At 34.9% G+C, this 16454-nt stretch overlaps 1 protein-coding gene across 1 annotated transcript in view; it reads right to left on the reverse strand.

Moving 5' to 3' along the window:
- FBXL17 (F-box and leucine rich repeat protein 17) overlaps window positions 1-16454 on the reverse strand; it is an 846026-nt gene that overhangs the window by 477335 nt on the left and 352237 nt on the right. The window contains exon 6 of the mRNA XM_007952585.2: window positions 15205-15335. Within this exon, the coding sequence (XP_007950776.1) occupies window positions 15205-15335 (131 nt within the window). The remainder of the gene's footprint in view (window positions 1-15204; window positions 15336-16454) is intronic.

Genomic DNA, 16454 nt, shown 5'->3' on the forward strand with positions numbered 1-16454 from the left:
TGGCTCTGTGGACCAGCTGAGCAGTTTGGCTGGTTTCACTCTTGGGACCACAAGAATCTGAAGGCTTGACTGAGGCTGGATGGTCTAAGATGGCCTCAATCACATGTCTTAACAGTTGGTCCTCACCATGAGCTAGATTTCAATCTCCCTGTGGTCCTTCACTCTCAAAGACACTTGTTTGTGCTTCTTCACATGGTGGTAGCAGCATGCCAAAAAGGCAAGTACAAAGGTTCTAGAGAACGTCTCTTGAGGCCTAGGCTTGGAGAACCACATCACAATATCCACCACAGACTAGTGTAAGACCGAGTAAGTACAAAAGTCAGTCCAGGTGCAAGATGGAAAAAAAAGGATTCCTCCTCTTGATGGGAAGATACATAATGTCACATTGCACAGGGGCACGTATAAGGAGATGGCAAACATTTATGACTACATTCTACAATCTTCTACAATCTATAAAATTGTGATGAATTTTATGGCCCTTACAGTATCTTTCAACTATTAACAACTATAGAATTCAAGTTTTGAAGGCTAAAAGGAAGGACTAGCTTGTGTTTTCCCCAAAGCACAGTAAAATTGCTCTGCTGCTTTAGGAGGCCCAGACAGAATTCAAAAGAAGACCCAGATCCAGACCTGGTGACTGACATCATTTAGGCTTGTTTGCTTCCTTACTTTCTATGTTCAAAGAGTCTTCAATACTTCACTGTTTAATCAAATCAACAGATTGATTTTCATTTGAATTATTACTTTAATGACAGACTCCTATGGAAATAGGGAACCCAGGGACAAAGTGGAAAGAGTGCTATTATATTGAGGGGATTGCAGATAATATCACACACCAAAAAAATATGTATAAATAGTTGAGTGGGAATCCAATTTGTTCTGTAAACTTTCACATGAAGAACAAAATGTTCAAAACAAGTTTTCTGATGGGATACTCCACAATAAATACCACCATCAAGATATCTGGATTAAGACACAGGGGCAAGGTAACCACAGGGAGGAAATGAGAAGAGAGCTGTTACATGATGGGGACTGCAATCAATGTCATGAAATAAAATGTGTATCAACTGCTAAGTGGAAAATGAATTTGCTCTGTTAACTTTCACCAAAATCACAGTAAAAATTAATTAAAAAACAGGATACCTGGATCAAGCACGTAACACATCTAGAAAACAGGCACAGTGTAAAAGAAGTACAATAATCCATGAAAATGATCCTTAGAGAAAACGTTAGTTGCATGATACAGTCAAGAGCCCTGATGATCCAGTGGTTAAGTGCTTGGTTGCTAACCAAAAGGTCAGTAGTTTGAACCCACCAGCCACTTGAGAGAAAGATGTGGCAGTCTACTTCCATAAAGATTTGCAGCCTTGGAAACCCTATGGGTCAATGCTCCCTATCCTACAGGGTCACTATGGAATCAACTCAACTGTAATGGGTTTTTTTTTTTTTTTTTGGAGGGTGATATAGTTAATTAGCTAGGTCCAGAGATCTCATACTAAATTAAAGAAAGATAAAACTTACTACAGAAAATAATTTTTATGTCTACCAGCAAACAAAAAGTAGAGTGCTAAAATAAAACTTGAAATTTACCTTAATTTAATGTATCAATTTTCATTCTACTCAAATTTTTATCATAGCTACAGAAAATCACAAAACAGTAACTGCTACCAAGACTTCCTTTAACATGTATCTCTCTAAATATCCCTTCTAGTGGCACCGTCATTAATACAAGCCAATCCATTTTCTTCAGAGAATTGGGACAGGGTATATCACTAAACATATACAATATGACTTGCTCCTTTGGAAGAAGAGAGGTGAAAGGAGGAGCTATTTGCTACTTGACAATATTGTAAACAGAGAATCTGTTTGGGGAATGCTAAATAATTCTCCCACTAACAACACTTCTACATTTTCCAATGAGGAAGCGATCCTTTACTTTGCCATTTTTTTTTTTTTTTCAACTGAAGCTCCCTTACAACACTACTTTATTGAGAAACAGTTGGAAACTCAACTCGTTTTCAATTTCTGACTGCAAAAATTTATAGTACTCAATAACAAGGCAAAACTCCAAAAGTGTGAAATAAACCTAATCCAGTTTTTAAGACATTTTAAAATCCTGATTACATTAACCCATGCTGGTGAGTCGACTGCAACTCTTAACAACCCTATAGGACAGAAAAGAACTGTCCTATAGGGTTTTGAAGGCTGTAATCTTTAAGGAAGCAAGACTGTCACATCTTGCTCCCATGGAGCCGTGATAGGTTGGAACATAGACCTTCCAGTTAACAGCTGAGCATTTTAACCCTGTGCCACCAGAGCTCTTTATCCTGATTATATTAGTAAGAGGTAATCTACTCTTCAACTTATTTATAAAGGAAATTTTGGTTAATTTCTAAAATAACCTTATTTTGTTTTATTTCAAAGTCCAACATGAGTGATAGATATAGGGACACATGGAATAGTTATCACTTTTTTAAAATAGTGACTATTCTAACATTTTTTAATTATATTACTTACTAATCTTAATTGCCATGATTTAAAAAGACAGTTCCAAAGTGCATCTTGAACAAACAGAAAAGCAATTAGCCTAAATTAATTGCTTTGCTGATGTGATTTGCACTAGGCATGCTTGGTGGTTTTGAAACTCCTGCCATTGCTTTCACAACTTGACGTTCTGATGATTTTTTAGCCTATATTTGCACCAGAGCAATTAACCAGATAATTGTTCTAATGTGAACCTGGTCTTAATCAGTATGTTGAGGTTCATAGTAGCAATTAACCAAATACTAAACATACATATCAAGAGTAGCACTTAAAAGTTCCACAAGCAGAGCTAAGGAAAACTTGCAACAATTTTCCCCCCCATACAGACATACTTCTGTCACCCATTACCAGAAAAATAGCTGTAACTGCCTCATAAGGCTAAAGAAGTCTCTTTTCAATTAATACAAAGTATCACTAAATATGAAAGGCAAGCATACCATGGTTTTTCTTTTAAAAGTACAGTCGGTCCTCCATATCCACAGGTCTGCATGCACAGATTCCACAACCAGGGATCAAAAATATTGGGGGAAAAGAGTAATTAAGTGGTCCAAGCAATCCCTCAAAAGGCTAAGAGGTAGTATAAAGTGCTTTTTACATAGCATTTACATTGTATTAACCAAATCAAACTCATTGCCATCGAGTCAGATCCCGACTCATAGTGACCCCTCCTTGGGTTTCCAAGGCAGTATCACTATGGAAGTAGATTGCCCAACCTTCCTTCTAAGGAGTGGCTGGTGGGTTTGAACCACCAGCCTTCTGGTTGGCAGTCAAATGCTGTAGGCAATATGCCACCAGTGCTATAATCTAATGTAAATTCTAACCATTTTATGTAAGGGACTTGAGCATCATTGATTTTGGTATCTGCAAGGGGTCCTGGAACCAACCCCCATGGATACCAAGTGGTGACTACACCTCAAAGTCCCTACTAAAAGGGAAAAACCCAACTGATCTGGCATTACAATTTTAGTTATTGTTCAAAAAATAAGGCTCTGCCTTTCAGACAAATAGCATGGAATACATACAGCAACCTCTATTTGAATCCAGACAATGACATTAAATCCTCATTTTATTAAGTATCAATTTTATTCATAAATAAATCTGGAAGAAAGTGGGCATTTGAGCCTACTGCCTGGATTTCTGCCAGAGTCGAAGCAAAACTGAAAAGTAGATTTATTCATCCTACAAAAGCAGCATTTATTAATTCTCTCAACACACATATATTAAGTTACGTCTCTGAGCTGGTCCCTGGGCAAGGTGCTAGGACTAACTTGGGGGCAGAGTACCAGATGAACACAGATCCTCCTTACAATGACAGAGCCTCATAAACAAAAAAATTACACTGGCATCAATGATATATGCCACCAATAGAGTGATGTGCCATAGATTTCCCTAGACACAGACATTAGGCAACAGTTCATTAGAACCACCATTATTATATAATTTTTTCTTTAAACAAAAAGAAATTCATATTCATTTTAAGATAAATTACTAGTAGTATGTGTATGTGAACTATAACTGCTAATGGAAAAGTTTCCTTATTTTTTTTTTAACTCAGTTAAGTGAGGAGCTATTTTTCACTAGCTTATATTATTTTATCAGTTGAAGAATGATATACATAAAACCTTTCCCTTTCATGATGCTTAAGGGTTTAAATAGAAAGTATTTTGTCATTCCTCATGTCTCCAGGAAGCACCACCCTTTCTTTATTTCTGAAAGGACTGTCATACCCAGCCACATGCATATCAGGTCTGCCATTTTTAATTATTACCAATCAAGTTTGAGCAATTTCTCCTCTGGTTAAACATGTGTGTACCTATCATCTAAAATACTTCCTTATGCCACTGTTCATAAAATATTTTATGCTGAAGCAAAAATCCCTTGCAGTAAATTAATAACTAATCACAGGAGATATTTATCATCTCAAGCCTTTTACAAGAAAATTGTCAGATTTAATCACCTTTCTCATATTTTCACTATTTACTGGGCTTCATTTATCACACATTTTAAAATTTTGACAACAGCAAGTTATTTTAATTACTGTTTCTGGTTTTGGGGACTAAGAATAAGACAACTCATGAAAGGAGGGGGTGAAGTGTACGATGGTCACAAATCTGTCCAAATAATCAATCAAATATAATTTTTATCAATAAATGAAGATTTTCTTCATTGTTGGCAATCCTAAAACAGTTGTGCTGTATACTACAGCATTCATAATTGTATAAAACACATTTCATTAAGAATTCAGTAACATTTGGGTGAAGAGAAGGGCAATGTACCAAATGTGAGTGATCAACACAGTGGCACTGAGGAAGAGGAAGACACAGAGAGGTGCATGGGAAGTACACACAACAAAGATGAACCCTTTTGTACGTACAGTACTGTGTTGTCAGTAAAGGCAAATCACGGTGGATAGATGGGTGGACAGGCTGAACTATTAGGTATGTCTATGCAGCAGGGAGTGTACCCAAGACCATGTATAGGGTTGGCAGACAATGTTTCTACAAGTGTATTGCTATGTTCTATAAGAATTCCCAGGTGTATAGTAGAGCTGACAAGGGACAAGGTTGTAGTCACTTATTGGCCACAGCCAGTTACCCAGAGGGAGCAAGTAGTTGGACCTGGGGGCTTGGGACCATAGTCCCAGGGGACATCAAGCTCAACTGGCATAACATACTACACAAAACATTGTTCCACATCCTACTTTGCCAAGTAGTGACTGGGATCTTTCTTAAAATATTACAAGTGGCCATCTAGTTGCAACGATGGGTCTCTCCTCTTCCAGAGCAAAGAAGAATGAAGAAAACCAAAGACTCATGGAAACAATTAGTCCAAGCGACTAGTACACCATGAGATCCTCAGCCTGTACGACTATGACACCAGAAGAAATAGATGGCGCCTGGCTACCACTGTCAATCACTCAGAGGGGGATCTATGTAGGAGACCCTGGATAGAGTGGGAGAACAATGTGGAACAAAACTCAAAATTATTTAAAAAAATAAAAGGAAGTGGGGGAACCAGTTTGCTAGTCTGATGGAACCCCTGAGACTATGGCCCCTGGCTGCCCTTCAGGTTTGGGATTGAACCCACTCCTGTGGCTTCCAGCCAAACAAAAGACAGGCATATGAAGTGAACATTTATTTACATTAGGTAGATACACTCCTTGGAGAAAACAATCATGGAGAATAGAAGGTCTGTGTATGTACAGGGAGAAAGCTCAGGGGATAAGAGTGCATGGAGAGAAGGGCACAGGGAAGAGGTAACTATGGAGAGGAAGTGCATTGTGGGAAACTTCAGTCAATGTCAAGAGACAAAGTGTATGTGAGCTGCTGTATGGAAGTGAATTTGCTCTGTAAACTTTCACCCAAATCTCACTCTCTCTCTCTCTCTCTCTCTCTCTCTCTCTATATATATATATATAATGAATTCAGAATCATGAATTTGAGATTTCATGACACATGAAACTTAACATTTTTTAAACACTGATAAAGGCAGTGGGTTCTTTAAAAAAAAAAAAAAAACCTAAATGCTTACTATGTCTGTTTACTCATCTTCATACTGCCTGAAAAGCAAAAAGCACATCCAGCAGCACATTCAGGAATACCCATAATATGATTCTGTAGAAGATCTATCATTAATTATTATTATTTGTAGAAATGCTTATTTATGCATTATTGCTCACTAGGGATCAAAGACCAAGAAAAAATTTAAAATTACCATTACAGTTTATATCTATTAATAAAAATTGGTATTATTCTACAAGATAAAATAATCTCAGCACAAAGAATTAATAAACCTAATTCATCCACACCCAATCTAGTTTCCATCCCATGTCCAGAACTGGAGAGAAAAATTAGCACTACAAAATCCAACCATGGTTTTAAAGCAGGTTGAAACATGTGTATTTCATACAGATATATTTTTTAAGTGACTTTATTGTATTAAATACTCTGATGACAGGTACCAATTAATGTTGTTAAATTAATGTGTTTTTAACAACTATATTTAGGAACTAGAAGTACTGAAAGAACCAACATCAGAACCAACTCTTTATCAAGGTCATTCACTACCTATGAAATAACTGAAAATGTTCCTTTAATTTGAATACACTAAGAATTTCATCTGAGAATAAATGCACAAATCATTTAATCAGACAAACTTAGTCTTCTGATAAAAAATACAATTGCTTACTTGAAAAACTACACATACTATGAAAAGTTCTCAGATTAACTATAATAATTATTTCTTACCAAAGATAATGAAACTTTTAGTAAACTTCTTTCTTTTTGAACTCAGAGACAACTTTAAATATATGTGTGTGTGTGTGTGTGTGTGTGTATCTCCAGTGTTCTTCTTTAGTCCTCATTGGTAAGTATTTCCTACGACTGACATGGAGCATTTATAGATAATAAAATGTTTGTAAAAATAAATGCCTCTATCATTAAAAGCTTAAATGTTATTCAAAATTCATTCATGGCCCACTACCAGCTAGATATAGTATAAGACATGGATCCAAATATAGTACAAGACACAATAATGGGTAAGACCTTCTACTTTTACTCAAGGAACTGAGTAGAAAATGAAGGGTATTTTAATTGGCAATGTTTGGGAGAATTGCTTTTCATTACAAAATATAATAAGCTGTTTCAAAAAAAGTAAAATCTGGTATATATATAATATAAAATATATAACATACAATATGTAATATATTATATACTATATATAATATGGGAGCTCTGGTAGCGTAGTGCCTAAGGCAACTGACTGCTAACCAGAAGGCTGGCGGTTCAAACCCACCAGCCACTCCTTGGAAGGAAGGTTGGGCAATCTACTTCCATAGTGATACTGCCTCAGAAACTCAAGGAGGGGTTGCTATGAGTTGGGTCCAACTCGAGGGCACATAACAACAACAACAACAACAACATATATAATATAGTATATAATATACCATATGTAATATATAATATATAATATATAATAACCATAATTTTCACCTCAGATATCTCATAGGGAAAAGAGAATATCCTAATGATGTTCAGAATGCCAGGTGTCTGAGGTATCAGGCAAAGCATCCAAACCCTCAGTAGGATAACCATATAATTAATAACACAAACCAGGACATTTTGGAACACAAAAAGGAGTGACAGTAATGCTAAGCCTGAAAGAATACCAAAGCAATAGGCATGGGTTGGGACTGCCATGGACAAAATAGGTCATACTGTCAACTCTAGGTCTGAGACAGAATAATGTACTAGAGACTCCTTATGGTTAGAGGTCAGACATTGAAGGCACAAAAACAAAAACGGGTTCCAGTCATCTTGGTTCTACCACTTAGTAGCTTTGAGCCCTAGAGCAAGCTGTGTAACCTCTGCATGCCTTAATTTTCTCATTTGAAAGCAAGGTTAAGAATTCCTTCCTCAAGGCTGTTTTAAAAATCCACTGAAACAATGTGTTTACACATTACTTAGCACAGTGTCTGGCACACAGTAAATATGTAATAAAAATGGTGGCTATTATTAGCTATTTCATTATTCTTGGTCCAAAAAAAAAGACTGAATAAAATATTACATTCTCTGCTTTCATTAGAACTACAAAATCTTGGTTTTAAAGAGAGGGGCCAATGGATAGAAACACAAAGAAGGCATCATTTTTGTAGATGGTTTGGGAACCTGGATATCACTTGCTCTAATATTATACTAAGGAGCTCTGGTGGTGTAGTGGTCGAGACATTTTGCTGTTAACCATAAGTTCAATGGTTTGAACCCACCAGCTGTTCTGCAGAAGACAGATGAGGCAGTTTGCTTCTATAAAGATTTACAGCCTTGGAAACCCAATCGGGACAGCAGTTGGAATTGACTCAATGACAGTGAGTTTTTGTTTTTGTTTTTTTAATCATACTATGCTTGTAGGGAGTATAGTGCCTAAGGTACCTGACTGCTAACCAGAAGGCTGGCGGTTCAAACCCAGCAGCCACTCCTCGGAAGGAAGGTTGGGCAATCTACTTCCATAGTGATACTGCCTCAGAAACCCAAGGAGGGATTGCTGTGAGTCGGGTCCAACATGACAGCACATTAACAAAGACAACATACTTCTAGGGATAGTCTTTCAAATAATTAGTTGTTGTTGTTATGTGCCCTCAAATCAGACCCGACTCATAGCGACCCCTCCTTGGGTTTCTGAGGCAGTATCACTATGGAAGTAGACTGCCCTATCTTTCTTCCGAGGAGTGGCTGGTGGGTTTGCACCACCAGCCTTCTGGTTAGTAGTCAAGTGCCTTAGGCACTACGCTACCAGAGCTCCCGTCAAATAATTACGAATATAAAAAAAGTTTCAAAAATATGACAACCTCAAATAAGTGTTCTTAGCTCAGGAAGATTCCACTCTTTCCTTATAGTCCAGCACTCTCAGAATAAGTAAAATTTATTTCATTATTCATTTTTGTAAAAATATGAATAAATAACATCATAAAACACAAACAAATCTGTACAATAGATTATAGAAATAAGCTAAAATCTAGTTTTACAAAAGCTCCACCTGTGTAGCCAAATCATATTATTAAGCACCAAAAGTATGCAGAGAGACTGTTTCACATGCTACAGAGACAAGACAGTGCAGCTATAAATCCCATCCCAGAGCTGCTGCAATAGCCAGCATTATTTTTGCTGCCTATTTATTTCTAATTTTTCAAGCTTTTATAGGAGAAAATTGTTCAAACTTCACACTCAATACTCCAAGGTGAAAAGTATTCCTCTCCTCCAGCTCACTTAACTTTAATAGAAAACAAAATATTCTCAAACTCAAATTCATCTATGCCTGCTGGATTTAATGGATATGTTTGTCCCCCTTGGGCAATCTTTAAACCTGTCTCTAAGAGAATTAAGTAATATTAGAGAATCAAAATGAAATAAAATTCTAAGTCCACTGTGACATGACATTCACAGCAAATGGTAGATTATCCACCTAGTCCTTGAACACTTATAAATACAATATATAGCATATGTTCACAAAACAATTCTTGGAAATAAAACACAATGGGCACTCAGCAAATATTTTATATCACCAACACCTGCTCAAATCCTCTCTGAACTTTATTTCTAAATGTCACCGTTTTTTATTGAATCAACAGAAATTTGAAAGAAGAAACAGAATAAACATCCATAGAAGATCAAGGGAGTTAGAAAAATCTTTATATAAAGCCTCATTGAGTTTTACATGAGCCAGGGTGCTGTCAGTTTCCCTGAAAGGGGTGGGGGAATAATTCGTCACTCTACAACTTCAACCTGAGGAAACTTAAAAAGATAAAACCCTATACCCAGAAAAGGAGAGAAAGAACAGAATTAATATTTTCCTTAATTAATTTGATAATAATCATAATAGAAGAATCATGAATCAAATGCTAAGCACATATCATGCCAATAAACTCATTTTAAAAATAACTTTAAATCATATGCTTGAAGTTGGAAGGAGTACAGTCAACTATTTCAATCCTCCTTATAATTCAACAAGGAGCTCTGGTGATGTGGTAGTTAAAGCATCTGGTCACTAGCCAAAACATCCGTGGATTGAATCCACCAGCCGCTCTGCAGAAGAAAGACAGGGAAGTATGCTTCTGTAAACATTTACAGCCTTGTAAATCCAATGTGGGTTGCTATGAGTTGGAATCCACTCAGTTGCAGTGGGTTTGGTTTGGTTTATAATCCAGGGAACTCTTTGACAAGATTTGTGTTTAAACCTAATTAGAGTGAGTTCCACCAGCCACTCCTCGGAAGGAAGGTTGGGCAATCCTACTTCCGTAGTGATACTGCCTCAGAAACCCAAGGAGGGCTCCCTATGAGTCCAGGCAGACAAGACAGCAGATAACAGCAACAAACAACAATTAACTCTCTAGGAGCTCTGGTAGCATAGTGCCTAAGGAGCTTGACTGCTGACCAGAAGGCTGGCAGTTCAAACCCACCAGCCACTCCTCGGAAGGAAGGTTGGGCATTCCTACTTCCGTATCGGAAAACCAAGGAGGGGTTGCTATGAGTCAGGGCCGACTTGATGGCAAATAACAACAACAATTAACTCTCTATTACTTTTTAATATATTTTATCAGACATAATTTTAAAAAAGACATTTACAATATATTGGAAAATATCTATATTCTGGATTTTAATTAAGGAGAATTTAGTTTGTATATATGTTGGGGAGTGCAGAAAGCAGACAACATAAAATAATTGTGCCTGGTGAGAACAGTGGAGAACTAGAAAATGATCAAAGAGAACATTTCTCATCCTGGAGAAATTGCTGACATGTGGAAAGATGGGGCCAACAATGCTAGATTAGCAAATTTTCCAAAAGAACCCCAAATTAAAAATCTTTTTGTGAACTATCTCAATTTTTAGAGTGTTGACAAGTAAGTGAATTTTTAAAAATATTGAATAGCACAAGCAAAAGTGGACTGGATTCAGCTGTGGCCCACCAGCTTGCAATTCTTATTTAAAAGTCCTATTTAAAGAGAAAATATCTATAATGACTATTCTAAATTGTAACATATATAAAGTGAAATAGCAACACAGTGTAAATGATACTGTATACTTGAAAGAGCCAGATCACAACAGTTCAAGATTTATTTTATCTGAATTTTAGAGTGTGCACTGTGCATTGATGCAACAGTCTCCTTCACGTAAATAGAAGATTTGCACAGCAGATCAACTCTTTAAAGAGAGTATTCTTAGTTATCAATGTTTTACAAGATCAATATGTTCAATAAAAAAAAAATACTTCAAAGAGTAAAATGCTAGCTAGGCAAGTTCAACTAATTAGAAACATAATTTATTTTAACACCTACCCTATAACCAGCCTGGTTTTATTACAGTTTGTGACTTTTGCTAATGCATGCTAGAGAACCTATCATTTTTCTTGTAATGTTATTCTATACTGTTATCCTAATTTATGAGCAAGCATGCTCAACCATCAGTAAAAGATTATATATTTGATAATGGACCTCCTGATCATATTATTAAACTTTCTTTAAGGGCTAATGTTACAAATTGAAAATGGGGATATTAATAATTACCATCTTTGAAGGCCAATTAAAAATTAAAAGTACCTTTTGTAAAGATCTATTAAGAATCAATTAGATTTCATTTAATTCTTATTGGCAAAAAAGAATAAAAGAGCCATAATACGTGTTTCCTTATTGAGATGTTTGGAAACATTTCAATTTTTTACATATCCACTTTTTACATCCAGAACATACTGCTTTGGACTCTGCCAAACATAAAAAAATGCTCATGATCAAATTTGATGTGAAACAACAAAAGATTTATATCAAATACAAATAAACATTTCAATAAACTTAGTGTCAAAGGGAGTGGAAGAGCTAAAACAGCCAGATGTTTAATTTAAACCATTGATAGAAATCGTCAGTGTCTTCTTTTCATAAACCACTTGGATTTTATTTGCATTCAAAAGCAATGGTAAATGTCAACTGACTACTAGACCATCCTTCTGAATACAAGAAAATACCATGCTGTTTAACTCTCTAAACACAAAAAGTGCTTTTAGAAAAACAAAGAAAAGGAACAGCATGTCTTAGTCACACAGATCAATTGCTCAATGCTTGAAATGCTTAAAAGTACCATGAGCAAAACAGTAATAATCTTCAATTATTATTTATTTTTAAATTTGAACTTCAAAAAAGTTCAGAAATATGATTTTATAAAATCTAGGATAAATTTCAAACATAAAGATCTGAGCATCCAAGTTTATCTTCATGCAATAAATTAAAGCAATATTAAACATAAATCCTTTATATATATATATAGAGAGAGAGAGAGAGAGAGAGAGGTTCTAGTATATTTCCATAATAAAACAAAATGAGCTGAGTGAAAAACCAGAATTTTACCCATATATGTCAATTGTGTGTGAATCCCAGCGATAAAATACAAAATGTGAACAAATAGAAATTAATTACTCATTAACCATTTGCATTTTTTTTGTCCTAAATCAGTTTTTCACTGTAGCAATGATCAAAAAAATACATCTATCTGAAAAGCCAAAGGGAAGTCAAACAAAGGATCTAAATTTAATTAGAATGACCTTTCACTGAACAAAAGATGTTGAGGGGGTTAAATGAGAACACGTGTAAAATGCCTATCAATTATGTGGGTATTAAAGATTACTTTCCTCCCCTCTATCCTTATAAGGCTCACTATTATCTTATTCATTAAGTGTTACAGCACCTAAAGAGAGTAACCTTTGAGAGCAGCAGGGACTCAGTGTCCGATAATCTGAGATACGGTGCTACATATTTAATCCCAGTGCCATGAAGTCAATCCAGACTCACAACAACCTTTTAGGATACAGTGGAACTGCACCATAGGATTTGCAAGGCTGTAAATCTTTAAGGAAGTAGACTACTTCATCTCTCTTCTGCGGAGAGGCTGGTGGGTTCCAACCACCGACCTTTGGGTTAGCAGCCAAATGCCTTAACCACTGCGTAACTAAGGGGGTTAATAAATGTTTCCTGATTTACTGAAGGATAATAATAATGAACAAATGTAAAACAGAAGCTAATTGATAGGCTAAATGCATTAGTGCATTCCAGTGCCCTCTATATGAAAGGTTACTAACCCATCTCAGCTAAGTGCTAAAATTATAATTAAGTCTGATGGGAAGTCCTAGATTTATACCAATTTAATTACAAATATTACTTAGCTTGGTAATACAGTATGGCAAGAACAATGAGATGAGTAATTTAGATGATACTGCAAAGTGGGTTTTAATGTTTGAAACTTCTATTACAGTACACAGGATAAGTGCAAGTAGTGTAATTAAAACCTGAGAGTCTGATCTTTAAAACTCTACTGCTCAACCTCATTAAAATGCATGTTTTCTCAATTAATCCAAACTTTTCCATTAAAAACATAAAAATATACTTTCATTCCTTACAAATAAATCTCTACAGCAGATATATATTTATAATCAAATAACAAATAACCATTATAGTTATGTGAAAAAACAAAAAAGTGATTGAAATACTACAAATTTGAGTACATGGAACCTAGTAAGAAGGACAGCTGAAGTGAAGTCGGCCTCCTTTTTCATTTGTAAATTTCCAGCTATAGCAAAATGAGCATTTGAAGAGCCTGAAGATTAGAAATCTCTGAAATACTTTCGTTTAAATGATATAAATCTTAAGCAAAATGTTTACTTAAGAGATAATTTATATACTTTTTTACAGACTACATCATATTTACCTCTGTATTCCCCCAATAACTGATTGTTTTACACATGCCAGGTATACTGTAAATTGTTGTTGAATAAAAGGCAATCATTTTCATAATCATTTTGTTGCAGAAACAATTCTCTCCTTTTAACTTACTGCATTAACAAGAGGTTTACTGCAATAGGAAGCTAATGTTAAATTCATAAAATCACAGCATAACGTTTTTTATGGGCTTTATTTTATCATTTGTTCTGAAAAGTGTTTTTTGAAATGATTTAAAATTGTTATATTATGAACTGGTAGAAGAATGTTGATTTCAGAGAACAAATTTATTTTTAAATTTGTATCATTCAGCATTTAGATTTTTCAAATTTTATGTAGTAACTGTTTCTCAAAAACAATAAACATTTTTTATAAATGATTAAACGCTTATTCCACATGGGCAAATTTTTCAAGAAAATTTTTACTAAGAACCAAATCAAAGGTTATCACATAATTTAAATAGTAGCTCAAGGTCATTTAAGAAAATGTCACTGGAATTTACCATAATTTGGAAAACTGGAGTCCACATGAGTTTAATTTTAAAATAAGGGAGGAAATTAAAAGTATGTGGAAGGCCTTGCGTTTAAAGCATTTTCTGACACAAACTTAATGAATTACTGCTCTTATTTATGAGTAATATTTAAATCCAACCAGGTTCTAATTTTAACTAGAATAGTGCTTTGTATTTTGAAAGCAAAACATTTTTGATGGCCTATTTTAAAAAAAGAAATTGTAAAGGTACTTAGAAGGAATTCTGCCTCATCCTTTCATTTAAGACCCTCCCTAAACTAATTAGCTATACTACTGCTGGTATACAATTGTTTTCATTAAATGAAGTCTACTTCCAAGGTTTTCCTGCATCTTTTTATTCCCTCATGCAACATTTCTAAGAAAAATGTGTTTATTATTGTTTATAAGACTTCCCATTTTACACATTTTTTACACAATATATTAAAAAGTCCACTATATGATTTTTGTTTTGAAAACAAATTATGTTTATACAGAGAACAAAATGTCATCCTTGAAAAAGGGTCAGAGAACACATCTGAGACAGTTTTTCAGAATCATTGTCCCTGATAAGTGAACAGTAAATCAGCTGCAAAAAATATTCAAGTGGCAAATAAACAATAAATCCTGGGTGGGAGGCAAACAAAAAATTCAACAAATTGCTCTTGCTACAATTGTTTAGGTAAACATTTGAATCAAAGCGCATAAAAATTTTGTTGTAAATATAAGCAGTAAATAGATTCAAAGTATGCATCTGAATGGTTTTCAAATTTTAAACGTATCAATTTAAAAAGACATTCAATTTTACTTAACGTTGACATGTCTTGTAACGATAATTAGTATTTGGTACACAGAATACATGTTTCCCTCTGGAAAAGTGTTTAAAATGGTACAATGGTTACCTGTCATTTATGATCCAGTTCAGACAGAGATTGAGAGAGCTGAGATTTTTGCACCTCTTGACAATTTCCATCACGGTTTCATTATCCAGTTCAGTGATATGACGTAGGTCCAAGCTGGAAAGGTTTCTTAGCTGAAATAAATAAAATGAAAGATGGAAAACTTAAACCTTACATTCATTCTCAAATATTATAAATACAGTTCATTACAAGGTAGAATGTCAATGTATAATATTCAAAATAGAGTAATAATCTAGAATCATTTAACTCTTCAATTTTACATCTCAATTAGAAGCAAATGCAGCAATCTATGGTGACCTAAATTTCAACATATGAACTTCAACAAACATTACAATCAAAAGGATTTCACTAAATCATCATAAAAATTAAAAGTTAGCAATCTATTGTTTAATGGGAGGAGAAAACTTTAAATACATTAACTATCTAAAGTCTGATTAAAATGTTCTCTTTAACAATGTCAAATTTCAGATTTTTATCTTCATGATTATAATGGCACTTCTACACAGGTTTCTGCATTTTTAAAAGATGAAATATAAGGAAGTGGTTAATTCAGAGATATTGTGGTGATATTTTATCAATGAAATCAAAATTGTACTATAATGGGTGTGTTTCTTCACGTGGAAAGTAATATAAACCATTGTTTAAGAAGTAAAGATTTTTTCCAAGCAGTGACTCTCCATTTCTTCATTTCCTTTACTCCTTTCCTGAAGTTTCCCCTCTTTCTCTGATGTTGAGTTTCCAAAGAAAATTAAAATTATTCACATAAAGATAGTAGGATCTTAATTATCATCTTTAAATAAGTTAGTTTCAGAGAAGATATTTTTGCTTATTAATGTGCTAAGAATTAATCTGGAGGCATGTGATAAACCAAATTATGATGTCCACCCCCATAAATGTCTACACCTTAATATGTTACCTTCTGTGATAACAGAAATTTTGCAGATGTGATTAAAGTTATAGATCTTGAGATCACAGATTATCTTGGATTAGCCAAATGGACTCAATGTTGTTATTGTTAAGTGCTGTCGAGTTGTTTCCGACTCATAGCGACCCCATGCACAGCAGAACGAAACACTGCCCAATTCCGTGCCAGCACCACAAACCCTGCTATACTTGAGCCCATGATCGCAGCCACCATGTCAATCCATCTCGTTGAAGGCCTCCCCCTCTTTCATCAACCTTCCACCCTACCAAGCATGACATCCTTCTCCAGGGAATGGTCCCTTCTTACA

Source organism: Orycteropus afer, unplaced genomic scaffold (genome assembly GCF_000298275.1).
Source record: "Orycteropus afer afer isolate SDZICR_OR568_19922 unplaced genomic scaffold, OryAfe1.0 scaffold00350, whole genome shotgun sequence".
NCBI lineage: Eukaryota > Metazoa > Chordata > Mammalia > Tubulidentata > Orycteropodidae > Orycteropus > Orycteropus afer.